At 33.1% G+C, this 25,019-nt stretch overlaps 1 protein-coding gene across 3 annotated transcripts; it reads right to left on the bottom strand.

The window, feature by feature from the left end:
* Positions 1–459: 459 nt before the first annotated feature.
* Positions 460–24,938, bottom strand: LOC134243250 (synapse-associated protein 1-like). 3 transcript variants are annotated; one of them, XM_062725486.1, is made up of 9 exons: positions 24,573–24,938; positions 23,023–23,105; positions 22,356–22,502; positions 20,914–21,053; positions 20,075–20,166; positions 18,382–18,441; positions 8,932–9,117; positions 2,038–2,112; positions 460–1,050 (listed from the first exon to the last, which is right to left on the bottom strand). In XM_062725486.1, exons 1-9 carry the CDS (start codon positions 24,826–24,828, stop codon positions 908–910), a joined length of 1,182 nt encoding a protein of 393 aa, XP_062581470.1. In that variant the 5' UTR covers positions 24,829–24,938; the 3' UTR covers positions 460–907. The 3 variants fall into 3 exon arrangements, with proteins under 3 accessions (XP_062581470.1, XP_062581469.1, XP_062581471.1); XM_062725485.1 differs by having other exon boundaries at positions 8,932–9,121; positions 18,383–18,441; XM_062725487.1 differs by lacking the exon at positions 2,038–2,112 and having other exon boundaries at positions 8,932–9,121; positions 18,383–18,441; positions 24,573–24,937.
* Between the last annotated feature and the right edge of the window lie 81 nt (positions 24,939–25,019).

Below are 25,019 nucleotides of genomic sequence, written 5' to 3'. Positions count from 1 at the left end.
GTGATTGATGGGTCTAACCATAGATGTAGAAGAGAAAGGATGTTACATTGTGTTGCTCTTTTGTTTCTTATAAAACATTTCTTGTATTTCATATACTAATGCTAGAGTGCATGATAAATAAATAATGTCTTTTGGCTGATTGCAATCTCTCAGTTGTATCATTATTTATTTGCCTCATCAATAAATATTGATGAGTCAATGCACTTCTTCAAATAGACAAATGGACATAGAAAGCACATTTGGATTCATAAAATACATGTTTGAAAGACTTATAAGACGCACGCCCCCTCCCCCTCCAAATATGCATGAACTGAAAAAAATTGTTATTTCTGTGCCTTATATAAGTACTATAAATATGAAACCCGCAGCAAACGAAGAGAAAATAAAGTTGACATTTAGACGAGGTATTTAACTTAAAATAAAACAATCCTTCGAAAGAACGCATTTAAAATACTATGCACAAGTTTTGTGTATGTTTATTTAACAGTAATTTACAAATAAATATACTTAACAATTCAGACCACATACTTTTGCTGGATTAATTTGTCAATCAAACTTAACAAAATTAATCAATTAAGAACAATTGCAAGCAACCAATTAACTACTCATCCTTATATACAAATATTGGCTGGGTTTAACATACATATCAAATAATGGTGTTATCTATACACTACATAAAATCTTAAGAGAATCCAAGTTATATATCAAGATCTGTTTTCACTTCACCATCCCAAGAAAAGAACCAAATGAATGTTAAATTATCTCTAAGATTCACAATTGATATAGAAGTCTACTGATATATAAACTTCTTTGGGTAACATTACATTACATATCATATATTTACAATTGCAGAATTTACAAGACATTAAATTAAGCTGGTCCCTATGCCACTAAACTGGTGGCCGTATCACTTGGCGTCCGTCTCCTCTTCCTCTAACTGCTGTAGAATCTCATTCTCAATGTCAGCGTCATCCATGTTATCATCCACCATCTCGTAGTCCTGTAATTCTTGTTGTAGATCCTTCTCCCATTGTGGAATGCCATCTGTATCTGTGGATGAAAGAATAACCAATTGAAAGTTTAATATTTACTCACTGACAGGAAAAAACACTATATCAGATACAGAAATTAACAATATAGAAAGTGGTATCTTTCAAAAGAAATGATTTTTGTTTAACTCCAGATGATGGGTTAGCAACTTTTTGTTGTTCAGGTTCAGTTTTCTAAACGATTATTACTAGTATGCAGGATATATGTATGTCAGGCCATCTTTAAAATAATGTTTGCTTGCCCTTTCCCGACGCAAAATAAAATTATTGGATCAGTAGGTAGTTGAAAAATTTTTTTCCAGAAATTTTTTTTCTTTTACTAAAGTTGACCTCATACATACATTTTCTAAATACACACATTGAAAATATTAAAATATTCATGCATCACTTAGTGGTGCTTTTATATATCCCAAGGGAAAACAGAGAACTAATCTAATGCGACGATTTAAATAAAATTGAAGGAAAAAATCATCATAAAGTTAAAGACTGGGTGTAATTATTAACCGACACCATAGGATCAGATTTGCAGCTTAGTTTTACCGTTGTATTTTTTCCCCCTATTATTGAAATGGGTAATATATCTTTCTGGTCTAATGAAATATATATGGTTCATAATCTTTAACAAAGACTGAAGATAACATTACCTAATTAGAATTTTAAGTTTGAACATTAAGACACATGAACACACTCGAAATCTTTTTCATTAACTTAAACTCATTTTTCTTTTTTAACAGCATCAAATATTTTAAGGTCATACATAAACATCCATCATCTACTTAAATGTTATAGTATACATGTAATATACCACCGAGGTAAATAAATATTGTTATTACTTTAAAAAGTTAGGTGCATTGAGTGAGGTAGACAGAATAATAGTTAATCGTATAAATGCTATTCTAATTATAATCTGATAATAGTAAAATTGCATAACTACAATGATGTGTATGAAAAAGCAAGGATACAAGCAGCAGCATGCCCTGGTTCTTACTGGGGTCTAGATCTTTCTCATAACAAACTTTCCAGTAGTTCCTTTCATAAGGTTTACGGCCAGATCTCTTCTCCCCTTTGAATTATAAAAGAAAATCATGAAACCCCCAACTGAAAAAGGAGATTTGGAATGGCCATCAGAAATATTTGTTCCCATTTTACATGCATAAAAGATCATGCCATATACCAGCTTTTCTTTCAAATAAAAGCATGCAGGAAAACAGAAGAACAGTATCAAGAACAATTAACATACAAGATGACTGTTGTAGATAATACTCAAGGAAATTTTTTATGTCATTTCCATTACAATGTCCTTTCCAATTAACACTCTAAAATCCTAAAAGCATACGATTCAAAACATTTTTGCATGTATCTCAAGAATTTCCTTAATGTCTCTTTTATGTTGATATCATACATAAATTTATCTGATAAGAGCGATTTATGTACATTTTACAAATGTGCATTGTTAGGTATTTGAGAAACTACATTTATTCGGATAAATCTTTAGCATTAGTAAGTGCAAAATGAAGAGGCAATGAAAACTGAAAAGGCAATTTTATGCTTCCCTGATCCCTGATTTGCATTATCATGTCTTGTTAGCTATATTTCTAAAAGAGTATGTTCTATCTTATCTTTTAATATTCATTCTACAGTTTATATTAAAATGGGATATCAAGACACCTTAATCATAAGCTATTATTCCGGCATATATTCTAAGGAATGATTATATTATCCAATTTCATAAGAAATGGAATGAAGATAAAAGTTAAAATAAGCCTGTATTTGTCATTTAAACCTATGTAAAGATTTCTGTAGTAAGAAGCTATCATTTCCCTGCTAATCGATATAGGTTTTTCTAATAGTTTCAGTATGCAGTATTAAGAAAAGAATCATCAACTATATACCAGTAACTGGTTTAAGAATAATATTCATAAATTCTATTTCTATCTTTAGTAAATATACACTAAAAAAAACTGTACATAGAATCTACAATTATAGTAAAACTATATGAATAAATCACAGATTTATAAATCAAATGCATGTTAACTACGCATGTTTATAATGGAGTGTGAGAAACTACGCAACTTAGATGACAAAAGATAACCTTTAACAGAGATTTATTATCATTTTAAGGTCATGATAACATAGTTATTTTTTTTAATTTATCCGATAGAAAACAAGTCATGGATCAAGGATGACAGAAAATGTATAACAGAGCCATATCTAAATTAGGGTCTTCATTGTTTAAGTCAACAAAAAGTTTGCAGTATGCAATATACTGGATTATAAGGATGTTCCGCCATTAAAAACAGACACACTGAGTATATCTGGGGAAGTTATTCAATAGAGATGTGTTGTACTGGTAACACAGAAGTCAAATTTAGAATAACATTTTTCTATAATTGGGGAAGAAAATCAAAAGGAACATAAACTACATTGAAAAATCAGTGATACACTGAGCAATCCCGGTATAAGCCATGCATCCGTTGGATCCACTACCCCTAACATCTAAAGAACTCACTTAAATAAGACGTACCTTCCTCTCTTTCTGTTTTTGTTTTTGGTTTGTTATTTTCCATCCCCAACATCTGAAGAAATAACTTAAACTTTTCAAGTGGTACAAAGCATCCTTGGGTGAAGGGAAATTTAAATTGTAAAAATGAAGGGACATTCCCCTCGCAAGGGGAGATAATCAAGAAAAGACAAAAATAGGGTGGGGTCATTAAAAAATCTTCTTCTCAAGAACCACTGAGCCAGAAAAGCTGAAACTTATGTGGAAGCATCCTGGGGTAGTGTTCAAATAATGACCCCCGGGGGAAGGGTGGGGCCACAATGGGGAATCAAAGTTTTATATAGAAATAGATAGGAAAAATCTTTGAAAATCTTCTTCTCAAGAACCACTGGGCCAGAAAAGCTGAAACTTACTGGGGTAGTGTAGATTCTTTGTTCAAATCATTTCACAATGGGGAATCAAAGTTTTATATAGAAATTTTATAGAACAAACTTAAACAAGTTGTACCTTCCTCCTTCTTCTCTGTTTTGGTTTCTGGGGCCACAATTCAAAGTTTTATATAGAAATATATAGGAAAAATCTTTGAAAATCTTCTTCTCATCCACTTCCATCACCCGGGGGAAGGGTGGGGCCACAATGGGGAATCAAAGTTTTATATAGAAATATATAGGAAAAATCTTTGAAAATCTTCTTCTCAAGATCCACTGGGACAGAAAAGCTGAAACTTATGTGGAAGCATCCTGGTATAGTGTAGATTCTAAATTGTTCAAATAATGACCCCCGGGGGAAGGGTGGGGCCACAATGGGGAATCAAAGTTTTATATAGAAATATATAGGAAAAATCTTTGAAAATCTTCTCAAGAACCACTGGGCCAGAAAAGCTGAAACTTATATGGAAGCATAGTGTAGATTCTAAATTGTTCAAATGACAAGGGCGGGGCCACAATGGGGAATCAAAATTTTATATAGGAATTTTATAGGAAAATCTTTGAAAATCTTCTTCTCAAGAACCACTGGGCCAGAAAAGCTGAAACTTATGTGGAAGCTCCTGGTATAGTGTAGGTTCAAATAATGACCCCCGACTGGGGAATGTTTTATATAGAAATATATAGGAAAAATCTTCCTTCTCAAGAACCCTGGGCCAGAAAAGCTGAAACTTATGTGGAAGCTGGTATAGTGTAGATTCAAATCAAATAATGACCCCCGGGGGAAGGGTGGGGCCACAATGTGTAATCAAAGTTTTACATAGAAATAGATAGGAAAAATCTTTGAAAATCTTCTTCTCAAGAACCACTGGGCCAGAAAACTGAAACTTACGTGGAAGCATCCTCAGTGTAGATTCCAAATCATGACCCCCGGGGGAAGGGCGGGGCCACAATGGGGAATCAAATTTTTATATAGAAATTTTATAGGAAAATCTTTGAAAATCTTCTTCTCAAGAACCACTGGGCCAGAAAAGCTGAAACTTACGTGGAAGCATCCTGGTATAATGTAGATTCTAAATTGTTCAAATAATGACCCCCGGGGGAAGGGTGGGGCCACAATGGGGAATCAAAGTTTTACATAGAAATATATAGGAAAAATCTTTGAAAATCTTCTTCTCAAGATCCACTTAAACTTATGTGGAAGCATCCTGGTATAGTGTAGATTCTAAATTGTTCAAATAATGACCCCCGGGGGAAGGGTGGGGCCACAATGGGGAATCAAAGTTTTACATAGAAATAGATAGGAAAAATCTTTGAAAATCTTCTTCTCAAGAACCACTGGGCGAGTAAAGCTGAAACTTATATGGAAGCATCATGGTAAAGTGTAGATTCTAAATTGTTCAGATCATGACCCCCAGGGGAAGGGCGGGGCTACAATGGGGAATCAAAGTTTTATATAGAAATTTTATAGGAAAATCTTTGAAAATCTTCTATATTTTATGTGGAAGCATCCTGGTATAGTGTAGAAAATTGTTCAAATAATGACCCCCGGGGGAAGTGTGGGGCCATAATGGGGAATCAAAGTTTTATATAGAAATATATAGGAAAAATCTTTGAAAATCTTCTTCTCAAGAACCACTGGACCAGAAAAGCTGAAACTTATGTGGAAGCATCCTGGTATAGTGTAGATTCAAAATTGTTCAAATAATGACACAATTTTTTATATAGAAATAGATAGGAAAAATCTTTGAAAATCTTCTTCTCAAGAACCACTGGACCAGAAAAGCTGAAACTTACGTGGAAGCATCCTGGGGTAGTGTAGATTCTAAATTGTTCAAATCATGACCCCCGGGGAAAGGGCGGGGCCACAATGGGGAATCAAAGTTTTATATAGAAATTTTATAGGAAAATCTTTGAAAATCTTCTTCTCAAGAACCACTGGGCCAGAAAAGCTGAAAATTTTCTGGTATAGTGTAGATTCTAATTGTTCAAATAATGACCCCCGGGGGATATTTTATATAGAAATATATAGGAAAAATCTTAAAATCTTCTTTTTATGTGGAAGCATCCTGGTATAGTGTAGATTCTTTGTTTAATGACATTACAAGGGTGGGGCCACAATGGGGAATCAAAGTTTTATATAGAAATATATAGGAAAAATCTTTGAAAATCTTCTTCTCAAGATCCACTGGGACAGAAAAGCTGAAACTTATGTGGAAGCATCCTGGTATAGTGTAGATTCAAAATTGTTCAAATAATTGGGACAATGGGGAATCAAAGTTTTATATAGAAATATATAGGAAAAATCTTTGAAAATCTTCTTCTCAAGAACCACTGGGCCAGTAAAGCTGAAACTTATATGGAAGCATCCTGGGGTAGTGTAGATTCTAAATTGTTCAGATCATGAAAACTGGGGAATCAAAATTTTATATAGGAATTTTATAGGAAAATCTTTGAAAATCTTCTTCTCAAGAACCACTGGGCCAGAAAAGCTGAAACTTATCCTTTAGTGTAGATTCAAATTGTTCAAATAATGACCCCCGGAGGAAGTGTGGGGCCACAATGGGGAATCAAAGTTTTATATAGAAATATATAGGAAAAATCTTTGAAAATCTTCTTCTCAAGAACCACTGGGCCAGAAAAGCTGAAACTTATGTGGAAGCATCCTGGTATAGTGTAGATTTTTAAATTGTTCAAATCATGACCCCCTGGGGAAGGGTGGGGCCACAATGGGGAATCAAAGTTTTACATCGAAATATATAGGAAATTAAATCTTTAAAAATCTTCTTCTCAAGAGCCACTGGGCCAGAAAAGCTGAAACTTATGTGATCCTGGGGTAGTGTAGATTATAAATTGTTAAAATCATGACCCCCGGGGGAAGGGCGGGGCCACAATGGGGAATCAAAGTTTTATATAGAAATTTTATAGGAAAATCTTTGAAAATCTTCTTCTCAAGAACCACTGGGCCAGAAAAGCTGAAACTTATGTGGAAGCATTCTGGTATAGTGTAGATTCTAAATTATTCAAATAATGACCCCCGGGGGAAGGGTGGGGCCACAATGGGGAATCAAAGTTTTATATAGAAATATATAGGAAAAATCTTTGAAAATCTTCTTCTCAACAGAAAAGCTGAAACTTATGTGGAAGCATCCTGGTATAGTGTAGATTCTAAATTGTTCAAATAATGACCCCCGGGGGAAGGGTGGGGCCACAATGGGGAATCAAAGTTTTATATAGAAATAGATAGGAAAAATCTTTGAAAAATCTTCTTCTCAAGAACCACTCGGCCAGTAAAGCTGAAACTTATATGGAAGCATCCTGGGGTAGTGTAGATTCTAAATTGTTCAGATCATGACCCCCGGGGGAAGGGCGGGGCCACAATGGGGAATCAAAATTTTATATAGGAATTTTATAGGAAAATCTTATCTTTAAGAACCACTGGGCCAGAAAAGCTGAAACTTATGTGGAAGCATCCTGGTATAGTGTAGATTCTAAATTGTTCATACCCCCGGAGGAAGTGTGGGGCCACAATGGGGAATCAAAGTTTTATATAGAAATATATAGGAAAAATCTTTGAAAATCTTCTTCTCAAGAACCACTGGGCCAGAAAAGCTGAAACTTATGTCCTGGTATAGTGTAGATTCTAAATTGTTCAAATAATGACCCCCGGGGGAAGGGTGGGGCCACAATGGGGAATCAAAGTTTTACATAGAAATAGATAGGAAAAATCTTTGAAAATCTTCTTCTCAAGAACCACTGGGCCAGAAAAGCTGAAACTTACGTGGAAGCATCCTGGTATTGTGTAGATTCTAAATTGTTCAAATAATGACCCCCGGGGGAAGGGCGGGGCCACAATGGGGAATCAAATTTTTATATAGAAATTTTATTCTTTGAAAATCTTCTTCTCAAGAACCACTGGGCCAGAAAAGCTGAAACTTACGTGGAAGCATCCTGGTATAGTGTAGATTCTATTGTTCAAATTTTGGGGAATCAAAGTTTTATATAGAAATATATAGGAAAAATCTTTGAAAATCTTCTTCTTCCACTGGGACAGAAAAGCTGAAACTTATGTGGAAGCATCCTGGTATAGTGTAGATTCTAAATTGTTCAAATAATGACCCCCGGGGGAAGGGTGGGGCCACAATGGGGAATCAAAGTTTTACATAGAAATAGATAGGAAAAATCTTTGAAAATCTTCTTCTCAAGAACCACTGGGCCAGTAAAGCTGAAACTTATATGGAAGCATCATGGTAAAGTGTAGATTCTAAATTGTTCAGATCATGACCCCCGGGGGAAGGGCGGGGCTACAATGGGGAATCAAAGTTTTACATAGAAATATATAGGAAAAATCTTTGAAAATCTTCTTCTCAAGAACTACTGGGCCAGAAAAGCTGAAACTTATGTGGAAGCATCCTGGTATAATGTAGATTCTAAATTGTTCAAATGATGACCCCCGGGGGAAGGGTGGGGCCACAATGGGGAATCAAAGTTTTATATAGAAATATATAGGAAAAATCTTTGAAAATCTTCTTCTCAAGAACCACTGGGCCAGAAAAGCTGAAACATATGTGCCCATGGAAGGATCATGGGGTAGTGTAGATTTCAAAATGTCTAAATTATGATCAGTGGGGTAGGGTGGGGATGCATTATGTATAACAAGGGTGAAATCGGGTAAAGAACAGAATGGTCAAAGCTTCTCAGGTGAGCGATGTGGCCCATGGGCCTCTTGTTGTTTTTGGTTTGTTATTTTCCATCCCCAACATCTGAAGAACTAACTTAAATAAGTCTTACCTTCCTCCTTTTCTGTTTTGGTTTCTGACTTCTTATCTTCCACCTCTAACCTCTGATGAACAAACTTAAACAAGTTGTACCTTCCTCCTTCTCTGTTTTGGTTTCTGGTTTCTTATCTTCCATCACTAATATCTGAAGAACTACTAGTAATTTAAACAAGCCGTACCTTCCTCCTTCTCCGTTTTGGTTTCTGACTTGTTATCTTCCACCCCTAACATCTGCATCTCCTTCTTTAGGTCCTCCTGACTGATCTCATCCCCCTGGAAGCTGTCACTGACAAACTCATTCTCGTTAGGACTACTAGGAGCGAACTCCTCCTCCCTGGATCCGTTATCCGTTTTCTTTGAATGTTCTGCAATTAAGAAAAAAAAGGATATATTTTTCTAAAGAAAATTATGTCATTATTTCCTTAACATAACACAGTTTACTTCAAAAAATATTCTTTCAAATTGCACGACATCTTAAATAAATGTGTATGAGTTGGAATAATAGAAAATTTTAATATATTTTTATGCTGGAAGATAGGTCTTATTACTTTTTATATTTTTTAATACATTACAGACAAACAGAGAAAAACTTATTCTAGGTCAGGGAAATGTACTTCTGAGAGTAAATAATATGAAAACTTCTAATTCACACCATCCTTTTCCTTTCAGTGACAGTGAAACAACAACAGCAGCAGCTTTATTTAACGCCTTTGGGAGAAATGATCAATTTGAAAGTGATTTTTGTTACAAGCTCAATCTAGAAAAGGACCAGACAGTATCCTTGAAAACAATATAGCCCAGTTCATAAATTATCCTAAAAAATCGAATTTATTGAACTACCTGTTTTCCCAAAAACACAAGGTACAGGTAAGCTAAATATAAATTTATAGATTTTAATTATTTTATTTAAACAGATTGCAGACAGCGATAAATATTAATATAAATCGTTATATTTGGCAACTTGCCACTGAGAAAGTATGTCATGTCCTGTTATTGTCGGTATTAAACTGATCGAGAATCATTTTCCAGTTGAAATCCACTTGGACTGGGTGAAAATCGATATGAATACCATCCCCTTGCACATGTATTTATAGAAAATACCACATCCGTCCTTGAATTAATTGTATTCAGAAATAGCAATGTCTATCATCATTTTAAAAATATCTTCTTTTAATCAAATAAAGGCAGGGTCAAGAATGCATAAATAGATACTAAAATTTACATGGTATGCATATTTTTTTTTTGGCAAGAATCCAGTTTCAACAAATCTGGTGCTAATCACGAGACCTAATATGCATGTGTCGGACGTCTAAACAATATTACATAATTTCAAAATACTTAAAAATGTTCAAGGTTTAATCTATCAAATATTACGGACTGTGTTAATATCTTATAGTTATGTCGGTCAAAAGCTCTACAGAGCTTATGCTACTTGTTGTAAAAATCCGACTCTAAATAAAATTTTCTGATTCTGATATACATGTAGTCCTCACAATTCATTTTTTAATACGATAAGTTCGTTTAATTTTAAGACCTTAAGCAATATTCATTTGCGTATTTAAAAAATATACGTTTAATTTCTATTTAAAAAAAAAAAAAAAAACCTTCTACTATATACTTGTTTCATTTCGCTATTGCACATTCTATTTAAATTCATTCAAATTAAAAGTGCAGGCATCTCTACGTGTAAGTATAAGTGAAGAAAAGATGGTTCTGATTCAACATAGAGAATAAATATTTCACAAATAAAATTGACACCCAGAAATGATAAATTATAAGGAAAAGTATACTAAATAGGCACTTAAAATCTTAACATTCAAACCAAAATAAGTTCTATTTTAATTGATTTAATATATACAAATATCACAAAGAACATATGGTAAATTGCTACAGTACTATTATCTGAAGAAAAACATACATGGAACAAACTAGAGTGTCTAGACTTATGCAATATCCAATTGCAAAAATATATCGATATCGAAAAAGGGTATTTATAAATTGATTGTCTTGCTGTAAAACGCAGATCGATATAACTTCCAAGTAAACATCTACGGTGGGATAAATGAGATCTTGGCACGTGACTCCATTTTTCAGGTGAAATGTAAGGTAACAAATAAATAATCCTTACATGAATAAAAAGCTTAGCAGGGTTTACAATAGGTCACTTAGCTTCATCTGGGTCATTTCAATCTAAAAAGGAGGTCTCACTCCACGGCTGACTGAGTTTAAAATTTGTAAACAAGAAGGAATGTTAAACAGACCCGCTGATTATCTCAGTTGTCAAACACACTGTTGTAACAATGCCAACAAAATTCTCAAGGCTCTTTTACTTAGCTTTATTGTGTACTTGATTATAAGCAGATGCGACAATGAAATTTTTTAACTTCGTTCTTGTTTATAAAAAGAACACTGGTTTATTATTTTGTTTGGTTTCAATATCAGAGTACAGTACTAATCTTGACCAGCCGATCCTAACTGCTCCTTTGAAAACAAAAGCCTAGTACCTTCACAATATATGTGTTTATAATGCAGAAAAAAATATTCATTTTCGCGTAAAAAACGGATAAAAGGCAAAGTGTTAAATTTTTTCTCTAATGTTAAGCTAAAATACTAGTAATATATTGACCGATAGCTTATTTGTCATGCTTATTATCATACATGGCAGTAAGACAAAACAAAAAGTTTTGCTGTTTGATTTACAGGAATGGATAACGAATATTTAGAAACAAAACTTTATTTCCAAAGTAACACTATAAGTAATACTAGCCAAAGGTGAAGAGCCGCTTCTTTTAATATACACTGCATTGTAAAAATCACATCTATTTCAAAATTTGAAACATCAATGTTAAAATGTTAAAGGAATTTGGCTTTTGTATGATAGAACCTTATGGAAAATTAAAAAGAAAAAAATATTTAGTTTTTAAATTTCAATACCAAAAATAAAAGAGCACAACATTAACTTGTTTTTTTCTCTGAAAGAAAAATATGTATTTCAAATCTGAAAAAACTCAAGAAACTGCATTTCGAATTCAATTGAGTTTATTGAAAACCCAAAAAATAATGTTTGGCTTCAACAGAAGTTTCCCGGATCAGTGAAGTGACATGCAATATTCAAAGAGGAATAACCTCTTTTCCTGATGGGGAAAAATATTGTTACGAGGTTATTCTAGATTGTCTAGGAATATACAAATGGCTTGTGGCCAAAGGATAAAAGTAACGTGGGTGTACAATTTTAACAGATTTATGCCAGTCTTCTTACATATTGATTGGAATATTGAAGAAAAAAAACATTTCAATAAATTGTCAGGAAGCAAAGAAAAAAAGCCCGAGTTCAATAACCTCATCACAAATACAGACAAAGACGACACGGAAATTATGTCAATCATGGCTGTAAATTACGTAATATTTTGCAAGTTAAGCGTCTACAGCATGCACTATTAGCGTTCTCCCCAATATAATCGTTGCAGCGTGTTAGCCAACACCAGCATTTAATTTCTGTCTGTTTAATGACGGTTTTGGAGATCAATGCTTCTCTCTGAGAGTGTGATGAAGCTATAACTAAGCAGTCTTCATTCGAATGAGGGAAATCAAAATAAAATGACAGCATTTTTTTTTGCAACGTATTAAAATATATGAAGTCAAGGACATAGAAAAGAGTATGAATGTCTCGGCAGCTAATGTTGTACATATATATACATTATTTTAACATACATGTTTTAATAAGCTTCTACACAAAGATGGAATTTTGGAGAAAAAATAAGAAAACATTAAAAAGTTAAACTTTAATATTGTGATGTTGCTCTCAGAAACATACTAATATATTATCCTTTCGGTTTGGGGACACTGAAGTTGCTTTCGGGAACATACCGATATATTTAGCATTTCGGTTTGAGGACATTTATAAGTAATCATACTGAGATAAGAATAGTGAGAGGACTGAAAGGTTAGATCTGTGATATCTTAGCCAAATTGCACCATAGGGAATGAAATTAAAAGACAGTGTCATTTTTGCAATGTACGCAAAATATTTCACAAATTGAACTGTAATGACGAAAAAGCAGAGAAAATTGAAGAAGGAAAAAATTTCCATAAATAAATAAAAACTATTTAAAGGCATAGTAAAATTGGGAAGAAATTGGGGCATGTTAGATACCGTGAGATGTAAATAATGGGTTTTTTGATGGGATCAAAACCCAGAAAAATCAATATTTGGAACACATGTTACTTAAACTGCATGTGACAAATTAGTCATCATCACATGATTTTATTCAAATGAATCATGTACTGCAAAATTAATTCTCTTCATCACTCCTCTAATTGTATCTTAGCTGCATTAGTACAGAATTTCCTAAACGTGGACATCGATTCAAATCTTATTGTCTCATTTTCAGTGTTTAAGTGCAATGTTGGAAATGCAGCCTTTTCCTTAGTTAGAAATTATTTACTTCAAGTGTTTATTGAATGCAATCAAACTTCACAGTTGTACGAGAGAGAGAGAGAAAAAAAAAGAAAATTGAAGTTTCCAAAATATTGCACATATCAAATTAGATAATTATAATATCTATGAATGCACGAAGAATTCACATCTTTACATGACACTAGGATGCCCTTGACAGCGAAAAAGAGGACCTTAATTATGAAGCGTCATTACTACCTTACGTCCACAAATCTCGAACACACATTTGATTGATGATCAGTACATACAAGATTCTACCCTGAACTTCCGTCTCATTATCATTACAGAATTTTACGAAACATAAAAACTTGTTTATAGCTTGTTAGGGCGCTTCAATGAAACATTGGTCTGGTTTTCCTTCATATTTCAAATACGTCAACTGAAAACAAAACAAATTGTTTTGCAGATTGAAAACAAATGTCAGCATTGACAAGCGTATCATTTTGTTTGGAGAGAGAGCCGGGAAGCGTTGAACAGAGCTAACATTTGTATTCATTCTATTTTTTTATTCCAGAACACTAGAGAGAAGCAAAGAAGAAACTAAATCAGAAGACAACAGAAAACACCGTAGTCCCTATTAATCGTAAGCACCTATAGTTCTAGTGACTAAAAATGCTATCAAATGATACAGCTAGTAACCCAGACTCAAGTCAGGGAATTTAAGAAAACCTCAGAATCTTTTTACTTTTAAACTCCAATTTTTACCAACTTTATAATAATAAAAATAAATTAAAATGAAACTAAATTAAAATACCTCCTAGCTCAATGCATACAAAATTCTTGCAAGATAAATGAGCTAGAACAAAATAAACAAATCAATAGCTTTATGGAATCAGACTGAGCTATCTCATTTTCAGCCTTGTCACAATTTCTTCCTAAGAAGTATAAACAACTGTTATCATAAAAATGCACGCTGGTTACATAATGTAGAAAGGGAAAACCTTGAACGTTCTCAAGCCGTGCAATTATTTTATTTTTAATTTTAAACCTTGAATCACAAAGAAGTAAAAAAAAATCATAAACTAAAGATACTCCGAGGAAACGTTTTACAAGAATAAAAAATTTTTTTTAGAAATTCTTCATTTTCCTTAAAAAATTTAATATTTATTATTTTTTTCTGAGGAATTACTTTTTAGGAAGCAACCAGTTAAAAACTGGTCTACTCCTGAGTCCTAAAAATGCATTAAAACATCTTAAATTTTGTACACTTCCGGAAGTAGAAAATTTCAAATAAATACAAATTAAAAAGAAGGAAAAAACACCACATAGTTATCCACACAAAAAAAGTCTGATGGTGGCTGGGGTGGGGTCATACTAATTCGATGGTTGTTGTTGGGAGCTGGAAGTTAAGCAATTCAATCAAGTTTTTAGTGTTTTTAAAACAACACAGAATAAATCGTCCCACCCACTCTTGTCTGTCTTTTTTTCTTTTGTTTTTCAATTCAATACTGGAGACTCCCTTCACTTAACAGAAAATCTCAAGCACTGGGCAGATCCCTATTACTTATTTTAAGATAAACTAATAATGGTTTGTAGGATATTAAATGCAATTAAAATCAGACTTATTCATTTTTTTAACTGTACAATTAAATAAGATTTGAAGGTAATATTTAATTATAAATTTATGATAAACACTTTCAATTCAAAGAATATTTCACAGATATTTTAGCAGCCTAGTTTGTGAAATATTTCTGGACATATAATCTTTTTAATTTTGGCATTTTGTATACTTATCAAATGTTCATTACTTATATATTAACATGTTTTATACATGGACTTGGTACATTTCAAATATTATATAAGTATAATTTTTACACAGTCTGTAAAAAATAGCTTCAACACATAGGGAGCTAGTAAGACAACCAAATGTCTACAAATACTTACCTCTCAGAGAAAAAAAAGAAAGAAAAGCGGTTTGGGATTTTTATGAAGTATTTCAATTTAAATATGGTGCAAGGAGCATAACTCTTTTTTAAATACAGAAATCAGCAGTTATTATCTCCCCTGTATCTTCTATATGGAGATCTCCAAAACAACCCTTCAGTGACCACCCCCATCCCATGTGATCCCCAAATAAAAAAATTTTAGTTGACCATACCCCCCCCCAAAACAAAATCCAAGTAAATACAAAAACACACCCTCTTACAAATCCCATGTGACACCTTACCTCTAAGAGAAAAACAGAAAGAAAAGCAGTTTGGGACTTTTATGTAGCATTTCAGTTTAAATATGGTGCAAGGAGCATAACTCTTTCATAAATACAGAAATCAGCAGTTATTATCTTCCCTGTATCTTCTATATAGATCCCCAAAACAACATTCCAGTGACCACCCTCATCCCCAAATAAAAATTTTTTTAGTTGACCCTGCCCACCCCACCCCCCCCCAAAAAAAATACAAGTAAATACAAAAACACACCCTCTTACAAATCCCATGTGACATCTCCCCTCCCCCCCCAAAAAAAATCAATCCATATCAGCCTTCCCCCAAAAATCCTATTTGAAAGACCTCCACCAAGCGAGTTCTCTCTGGAGACAAATACTGTGGAATCATTAAAATTCAAAGGGCCAGTTTTGTTCATTGCTTAAATTTTATACCTTCTTAAGGAATTGTAAATTTGTGTGTTCTCTTGGGTTTACATCCGATATTTACAACCCTTGGCAGATTTAGCCCTTCAAACGGGAACTTTAATTGCGCCACCTATCGCCGTAATTGAGTTAAGTCCCTTGAAGCTCTTTAACATATGTCCAATGAAAATAGCTGTAACATACGTAAATCATTATGACGTTTGAAACAATATGGCGACCTCCATGCAATTTGATGTGGAATATAACACAACAACCTCATACAGCTGTGGGCAGTGGGCACCAGGGATGGGGCCAATTACTTTAAAAAGTAATTAATTAAATTACAATTACTTTGATTTTTTCTTCAATTAAATTACAATTAAATTACAGGCTTCCTAAGACATGTAATTAATTAAATTACAATTACTTTACAAAAGTAATTAATTAAATTACAAATTACATTTTCAATTTTTTTTTTTGGAATTTTTTTATAATTATATGAATATACAGAACAGAGATCATTCACTTGTATATAAGCACAGCCTCTGCACAAACAATACAAGGAATAATAAGCTAGTAGGCATTGTGTATCTCTGACTTTTATTTGCATAACTGTAAAGAACTATTCAAGATCAGTTTGATCGATTGCCTCCACACAAAACCTACATGTACACAAATTGCATTGGTTATGATATTTGATTAACAGGGTTTTTTTTAAAATAGAGTAGAATAAGTCGCAACTATACCCCCTCAAATTAAATATTTCTTGTAAAGGTAACCTTAACATCCTAAATTGCTACTTATGTTGAACATTTTCACTTCATATTTATATAATACTTGTACAAAACATATCTTTTTCAGATACAAAATTCATTCATAAAATTCTGTTTATATGTTAAAATAATTATCAAATTGAAAGTTTTTCTTTTCTCAAACTAGCAGAGGATTTTTAATTGAAATAATTATCCCCATGCATTGGCTTTGACATCATGATCATGGAATGAATACATTCTTAAGAGGGGTTGATATGTTTTGATTGCAATTTACAGCTGTGGTCTGGAGGGCAATTATCTCTCCATACCCACACATTCTTACTCTAGGTTGATCAAACAAGTAAAGAGAGATTGAAATTAATAAATTATGTGTTTCATAGCTGAATAGACCAAATGAAGAATGGTGGTGCAAAATTTAGATAAACATAAAACAAAAAAATCGAATTTGTTTATAATGATTAGAAAGACACTAAATTATTATTATAAAATAAATAGTCTTCTGTATATTTGAAGGACTGAGGATATGTTTTGCAATAAAGTAAAAGACAGTATAATGGGGAGGTCGTGGTGACAATATATCATGCATGTGTATTATATAAAAGTAATTGAATGTAATTGAAAAAGTAATTGAAATTACATGGTATTTTTTCAGTGTAATTAATTAAATTACAATTACAAGTAATTGAAAAAATGTTCAATTACAAATTACATCCAATTACTTCAAAAAATGTAATTAATTACAGTCAATTACAATTACTTTTTTCAATTACCCCATCCCTGGTGGGCACACCTCAAAAGTGGTAGAAAATATCGTTCTTCGTAGATTTTTTGTCAAGAGTTTGACTATTGTTTCTACATGTTGCCGTATCAATTATTATCAATGAGCCGTGACATTTGATTGACTTAAATTGATGCACCTAAAATGCGGAACACTGACTTATGTGGTCCTTTCAAGAATTTTTGTAAACATATATAATCAAAAGAAAAAAATCAAATAAATTACTCCCGTGTTTTTTTTTAGCATATATCACGTTCTAACTTTCATCACTTGTAAATAATACTCTTCTTTTGCATAAAACACGAACAGACTTTAATTCAGCCGAAAATCGTCGATTAGTAAAAACCGTGCGTAGACTGCGACTTCGCAGCCAATCAAATTCGTTTGCGCGAGTTCTAAATTTTTCAGCCAAATCTTCCAAGGGTTGTAGAGTAGGTATCGGATCGGAAACCCTTGGCTAGCGAAGATGAAGGAATTGTAAATTTGTGTATTCTCTTGTATACAGTAGGATTTACAACTCTGTAGCCCTAGTTTATCAATTCCTGGAGGATGTTAATTCATGGATGAGAGTTACCCATATGTTCCACAAAAAATGGACCACCACAAAAACTGATGATTCAACAGAAGACAAAAAAAAATCAAATTGGTATAGAAACCATACATCTGATTTTGATAAGGTTGAAGCTTCCAAGTTTTGAATATAAAACCTGCTGGTCCAACATTCTGGCTTGCTTGCTTCCAACCTATGACATACAGACATATGATTTCTACTTCTATTAAAATCCCAAACTTTAAAACTAACCTTGACTTTGTGTAGAAACCATACATCTGATTTTGATATATGGTTGAAGCTTCCAAGTTTTGAATATAAAACCTCTTGGTCCAACATTCTGGCTTGCTTTGCTTCCAACCTATGACATACAGACATATGATTTCTACTTCTAAATCCCTACCTTTAAAGCTAACCTGACTTTCTGTTGGAGATGGTTAAGATCCATAACCTCTGATATAAAAATGACTGATTTCTTATTTGCCATAATGACCTTGAACACTAACCTTGACTTCCTGTTGATGACCTTCGAGATCCATCACTGGACTTACTTTCACCTGTGCTCCCTGTAACAATGTAAAATGTCAGTGGTTAGTGAATCCTTTATATTAATAAGAATAAGAAGTCTGCATATTTTACTGTAGCCTCAAAAGTTTGTTCTTAGGCTATTCATGTATAAATTACATAAGAATGTCAGTTTAATTTTTTTTTTGAATTATAGATTTTTCCCTCAAAAGAAAACAAAACAAAAAAATTAAATAATGCAAATCTAGTGTTAAAACTAGATGAACATCAGTTTAAAATCATGATTATGTGTGAAAATAAGCAAAAATAATTTAACCACAAGACTATTTAATTATAAGATACACATTAACATGGATTGCAATGTTTCTGTTTAAGTAATTTTGCAATTTGGATATATATAATGTATTTCTTGCTTTGTTTGTTTGTTTGTTGTTTTTATGCACCTGGATCGAAAGATCTGAGGCGTATATTGTTTTTGTCCTGTCTGTCTGTTTATGTGTTTGTCTCCTTGTCTGCAAACTTTATCCTTTGCCATAACTTTTGAACCATGAACGATGGAGACTTCATATTTGGTATGTGTACTCCACTAATTAAGCTCTTTCAAATGACACCAAGGTCAATGACCTTGTGACCTTGACTGTGACCTATATGCTAAAAATATTTTTTTTCTGCAAACTTTTATCTTTGCCATAACTTTTGAACCATAAAAGATAGAGACTTCATATTTGGTATGCATACACCACTGAATAAGCTCTTTTAAATGACACTATGGTCAATGACCTTGTGACCTTGACTGTGACTTATATGCTAAATATAGCTTTTTTGTTGGCAAACTTTAACCTTCGCCATAACTTTTGATCGAAGAAAGAGACTAGATATTTGGCATGCATACTCCACTAATTAAGCTCTTTCACATGACACCAAGGTCAATGACCTTGTAATCTTGACTGTGTCCTATATGCTATAAATAACTTTTTTGAACCTTCACCATAACTTTTGAACCATGACAGATAGAGACTTCATATTTGATATGCAAACTTCACTAATCAAGTTCTTTCAAATGACACCAAGAACAATGACTTTTGACCTTGACTGTGACCTATATGAGAAAAATATGTTTTTTTTAACTTTGTTGCCACCGGGCGCATAGTGTTTCACAAACACATCTTGTGTTTTTTGGGTTTTTTTGCAGTTCACAAAGCTGTTTATTACAGGCATGTATACAAGTACATATTGTACATAAGTATGAAGAAGTGTATTCATGTGTACAGTATTTTATAGTGTGCATATTGAAAAAAAATTTACACTTTGCAGCTTTATACCATTTCTTTTTTGTTATCATTTAAAATTTTTTTATTATATCTATCTTTATATTAAAAAAAAATCTACCATTGCTACATGTACGTCAGAAGAAACCCACAGTGTTGTAAGAAATGAAAGGAAATATCAACAAGTACACTTATAAAATGAGGTTGCTCAAATTAATTGTTCAACTGAATGTAAACTGAGAAAAGTTACAACAGTTTCAAATGTTACTCATTACAAGGAAATGATACTAATATTAGTATACTTCTGTAAGACCTATCACATGTACTATACAATATCTTAGTTTCATGTATGTAATCTTGTATCGTTGGCATCTTTTAACAGCATTTAAACATTCTAAATTCAAACCTGTTTCTTGAGCAAGGGAGGTAAGTTGTGTGGATTGTTTGATGAGAGATACTCGGTAAAAATAGTTCCTCCAGAATGCCTCCTCTTTGATTCTGAAATCAATGAATCATAAGGTCCAAGTATTTAAAAAAAGATTACAATAGAATCTGGCATTTTTGTACATTTTACAGCAACCCAATACAAATGGACTAAAAACTGAGACCTTTTAAAGCATAACAAATCATATTTAATGTATATAAAAGATTATCATGATAGCAATCTTTAATATATGTGCACATATACATATGACTCATGTGCCCGTTTAAGCTATTAAGAACTTATGACTATGACCAAAAAACTTGCAAAATTAATGACTGTTAAAAAATATAATTTTTTTGTTGCTGCAAAATTACATTTTAGTCCTAGCTGATAAGTTCTTACATAAAAAAGGACCTTGGTTTTTGTTATGAAAGATTTACTTAAATATGAAAAAAAACATGACAAAATGATTACATGTGAAATAATCTCTACAGGGTATATGTAGGAGTATTTTGAGATACAACCTACAATTTAGATACACATTTAGATCATCACACTTAAAAAACTCATAAAAACTTTTATTTTAACGTTTAATTACGGAGAAAGAAATTTACTCAGGGAAAAAAATGTAAAATTGGAGACATATGCTTTTACATTTATGTTCGTGAATATTTTCTAAATAATATCACAGTGCTTCATAAAATCATTCTGTATAACATACATTCTTCTATTAAAATATATGTACTTCTTATATCATTCAAAAGAAGTAAACAATTTTCATCACTCTCATTTGTATCAAATATTTCTGTAATGATACATACTGTTTTGGGACCAATTCAAATCTCATTTTATTTAGGTTTTCATCCTCCTGTAGAGTTGCCATGGCAATAGGAAACATACTCTCAAAGTCAAACTGAAACTGTACACCTGCTGGAGGGTTTCTGAGGAAATTTCTTTTGTCCTGTCAGAGAAATACAAGTCAGTTAGACTTTCCTTTTGATCTATCATAGAAAAGCAAGTTAGTAATTAAGTGTCTTTGAGTTCAAGAGTTAGTATAAGTGGTTTCTTTCGTTTCGTCAGGGAGAATTTATGGCTCCACGAATGCTTTTAGGTAAGTTTGGTTGATTTTGGCTGAGTGTTTCTGGTGAAGTCCAAAATGTGAAAAGTTAACAGACATACAGATGACAGGTGATTATAAAAGCTCACCATAACCTTCAACATCATCATAATAATGCTTGTTCAATAAAAAAAAATAAAATTCAACATCAAAATACTGATACCTTGTTAAATTGTTTGTTCAATGCTCCTTTACAATCATACATAGAACCCATTACTAGCTGGAGGAAGCTGCAAATTTAGACTTGAGCTTGGCACATGAGGCCTTTGAGCAGTGAGGAGTTTTTTGTCCCAGCCATCTATTGTGACACAGGACTTATGTTTATGTGGTCTGACCCTAAAGACTGTCTCCATGTCACAAAGTGGTTTGATTCAACAGTTTCAGGATCAGAAACATGTTCTTCATCCCTGAATTAAGAACTTACACTCTAACCACTGGGCCACACCACTGTCAGACCTTATTACATTGTACTGTTATTGATGTTGCATTCATATATACAAGTTTTTAGAAAATCATAAATTTGCAGGTCCAATACATATCTCTTTTACATCTATTTTACACACAATCAAGTTTTAAACATATCTCTAGGATTTAAAAGATTTACCAGGTAACTTATAGAGGGTGCAAACTTTGACAGAGCTAGGATCTGGGTCTTCATGCTGTTTTCCTCACTGTACCCCGCACAGGGAAGAACAGAGAGAATCTGACCTGTGACAGAGCATACCTTCAAGTTTTCTTTATCACTGTGTGCCTCACCTGGGGAGGCATTCATAGAATTTCATCTGTAAGGATTGTGACCATTCACCTGTGACAGAGCTAGGATCTGTATCTTTAAATTTTCCTCTTCATTGTACACCCCCTCCCTCTTTCCCAGGGAGGTACTGAAATATTGTCTTATAGAGATTCTGACCTGTGACAGAGCTAGGATCTGAGCTAGCTGCAGATCTGTAGCGTTATGGTTTTATATAGTAACTCTCCTCTTCATTGTACCCCCCCCCCCCTTGTCTGAGTATCTTATAGAGATGCTGACCTGTGACAGAGCTAGGATCTGAGCCTTCATGCTCTCCTCTTCATTGTACCCCCCCCCCCCCCCCCCCCCCCCCCTCCCCCCCCCCCCCGGTCTGAGTATCTTATAGAGATTCTGACCTGTGACAGAGCTAGGATCTGTGCTTTCATGCTCTCCTCTTCATTGTATCCCACCCAGGGGGGCACTGCTGCCTCAGCCTGTTTGGATTTCTCCTTCTTTTCTGTCACAAACTTTTCCTGTTCCTTGCTGAAATCTCCCAAAAATGTCTGAAAATTGAAGTTTTATTATTCAATATTAAATAACCTTTGTCTAAATTTTGTTATCAACATGAAGTTCCATTTTAGCACAAAAAATATTTTATATTGTTTGATTTCAATTGTCAATTTTTTACTTGTTCAAAAACCAATGGTTCAAATTAATGATTAAATTTTCATTTGAAAGCGGTAGGTATTTTCTCTCTCTCCATGAAAATGCTGTTCTTTATTTCTAATCAAACATTTACAGGTATGTACCAAAAAATTCAGAAAATCATATTTTCCTAGTACTTAAAAGTATTTTTCTTTTTTTTTTTTTAGAAAATAATTAATTAAAATAGTCTATCTGAAAATGTGATTATATTTTTAAGCGATATCAAATGATGTTATTGATAAAATGAACTATTTTTTTCCTTAAACTCTTCTGAGCCTAGAAATTTACATTGAAGTCATGGTAATTGACATATTTATTGTACTTTCGTAAGTTATGCACATGTACATGTGTACTTCCTGTTTGTCTTTGCTAGCCTACCTTTTCTTCCACCTCTTTACTAATCTGCTTTGCTTTTTCTACTACTGTTTTTCCTGCTGTTTTACTAAAGGAATACAGGTAACCTAAAAATAAAATAATTAACAAATATATCTGACAGGTAACCTCTCTAAACACATGTACATACATATATGATAAACTACACATTCAATATGATCCTGATGATGCATACCAGTACAATATTTATTTCAGAACAGAGCATCAATAGCTCATGCAGACTACTAGAACAAGGAAATTAGATTTAATCAAAGGAAGTTAAAGCAGTCCTAATTTGACAGTTGTTTGATTAGCTATTTCTCCTCCGGTGCATCTTTTTCAAGGAGAGGGTTTATCAAAAATGTTAATCAGATGGCTTAAATGATATTAAAATAATGCATGTGAACAAAAAAAGAAAAGACACAAAAATAGATATCTTCACAAAGTAGACCTGTTTTAAGCTATAACATGAAAGCTTGTCTGATAGCTTATAATTAACTTAAAAGTACTCATACATTTCTGATAGGAATGAGTCCAAGTCTAACCATCAGCCCTGACTGGCTGAGGCCCCATACAATATAGTCCAGACCAGAAACACTGACTCGCTTAAAGACTGAGTGATTGCTTAATGTCTCTCAGGTTTTATTCATGGATGTCAGAGTAAAATATTACATGTTGGTATAGCTTCTAAAGTATGAATGAATTCCTTAAGTTCAAGCTCCAAAAGTTTTATTTCACTCACCATAAATTTCCTACATGCAGTATATTATCAATTGAAAGATATTTCAAACACATTTATTGGGGTGTATTTACCGTGCTTGTTGCTATAAGAGTAAGATTCGATAAAATTTCAGCTTAATTTCCTATTCATTGTGCTGTATAATGTCTGAAGGAAATAATTTTTTTTGGTGATTGTTAAGATAACACAATTCAAAATTCACTTTTAAATTAATACACATCAAAAAAGACATGGAAATAATTTTGTCTACATTAAAAACTACAACACGTACAAGATACAAATTGTGCAACATTTTAGCAACATTGATTTTCATGTTCAAATTGATTTTATTTTGATACATCTTACTACCTGAACAAAACAGGATAAGCTATCACTATCATGGATGGTTATGTATATGTACGTCATGCATGACCGATTGTGGTCTGCTTAATGTAAACAAAGGCTTCCAGGTATATAGATTTTTCTGGCATAAACTTTCTGAGCAGAAATCCATTGGGGTATGATAAGTCGTCTGTCATGTATAAATATAATCATGACTTCACAGTTTTTCAACATTTAGCATGACATGCTTGAATGGTAAAACACTGTATTTTCAGACTATATCAAAGACATCTTTCATTAGGCAAAGAGTATTTTAAAACTAATTGAAAGAATTATATGTACCTCACAGTACATATTCTTTTAAATAACAATCAGAACTATATATGCCTATAATCAAATTAATAAAACAGGATTACTGTGTACATGTACATGAGGTAAATGCCCTAATTTCATAACACCACAGCTGTGTCAGTTTACACAGTCATAAAATACTTACTCCCCCATTGTTTGGCTGTGTTGATGGCGGCAGTTGACGCCTCTTCTAGCTTCTTTTCTAGGGATTCCTCCTCCTCATCCTGTCCACCTGTCTCTGCCGAGTTATCGGACTTTGGTTCAGACTCTTTTGTTTGTTCAGTCTTCTCAGCTGATGGGTCTTTTTGTTTGGCCTCCTCTCCTGACAAGACTTTTTGCTCTTTTTCCTCCGCTTCTTTGTTATTCACAACCCCAAACCAGCTACCGACAGAGCTAAACATTGCTCCGTTTGAGGGTTTGTCAATCAAAAGTTTGTGCGCAGTCTTTCAGTCTGTGTTTTGATTTTTTCACATTCAGCACTGTTTCCGGAAGTGATGTATGTTTATAAATATTTTCTTCTTAATCATTTCGACGTTTAGATACGTTGCAAGATAATGCATCCAGTTTGAATTCGGGAAAATAATTTGCGACT

The sequence above is a fragment of the Saccostrea cucullata genome, unplaced genomic scaffold (genome assembly GCF_032062105.1).
Source record: "Saccostrea cucullata isolate Sc308-1 unplaced genomic scaffold, CSIRO_AGI_Scuc_v1 ctg251, whole genome shotgun sequence".
NCBI lineage: Eukaryota > Metazoa > Mollusca > Bivalvia > Ostreida > Ostreidae > Saccostrea > Saccostrea cuccullata.
Note: the sequence above shows the minus strand (reverse complement) of the source record. Positions and strands in the feature narration are given on the sequence as shown.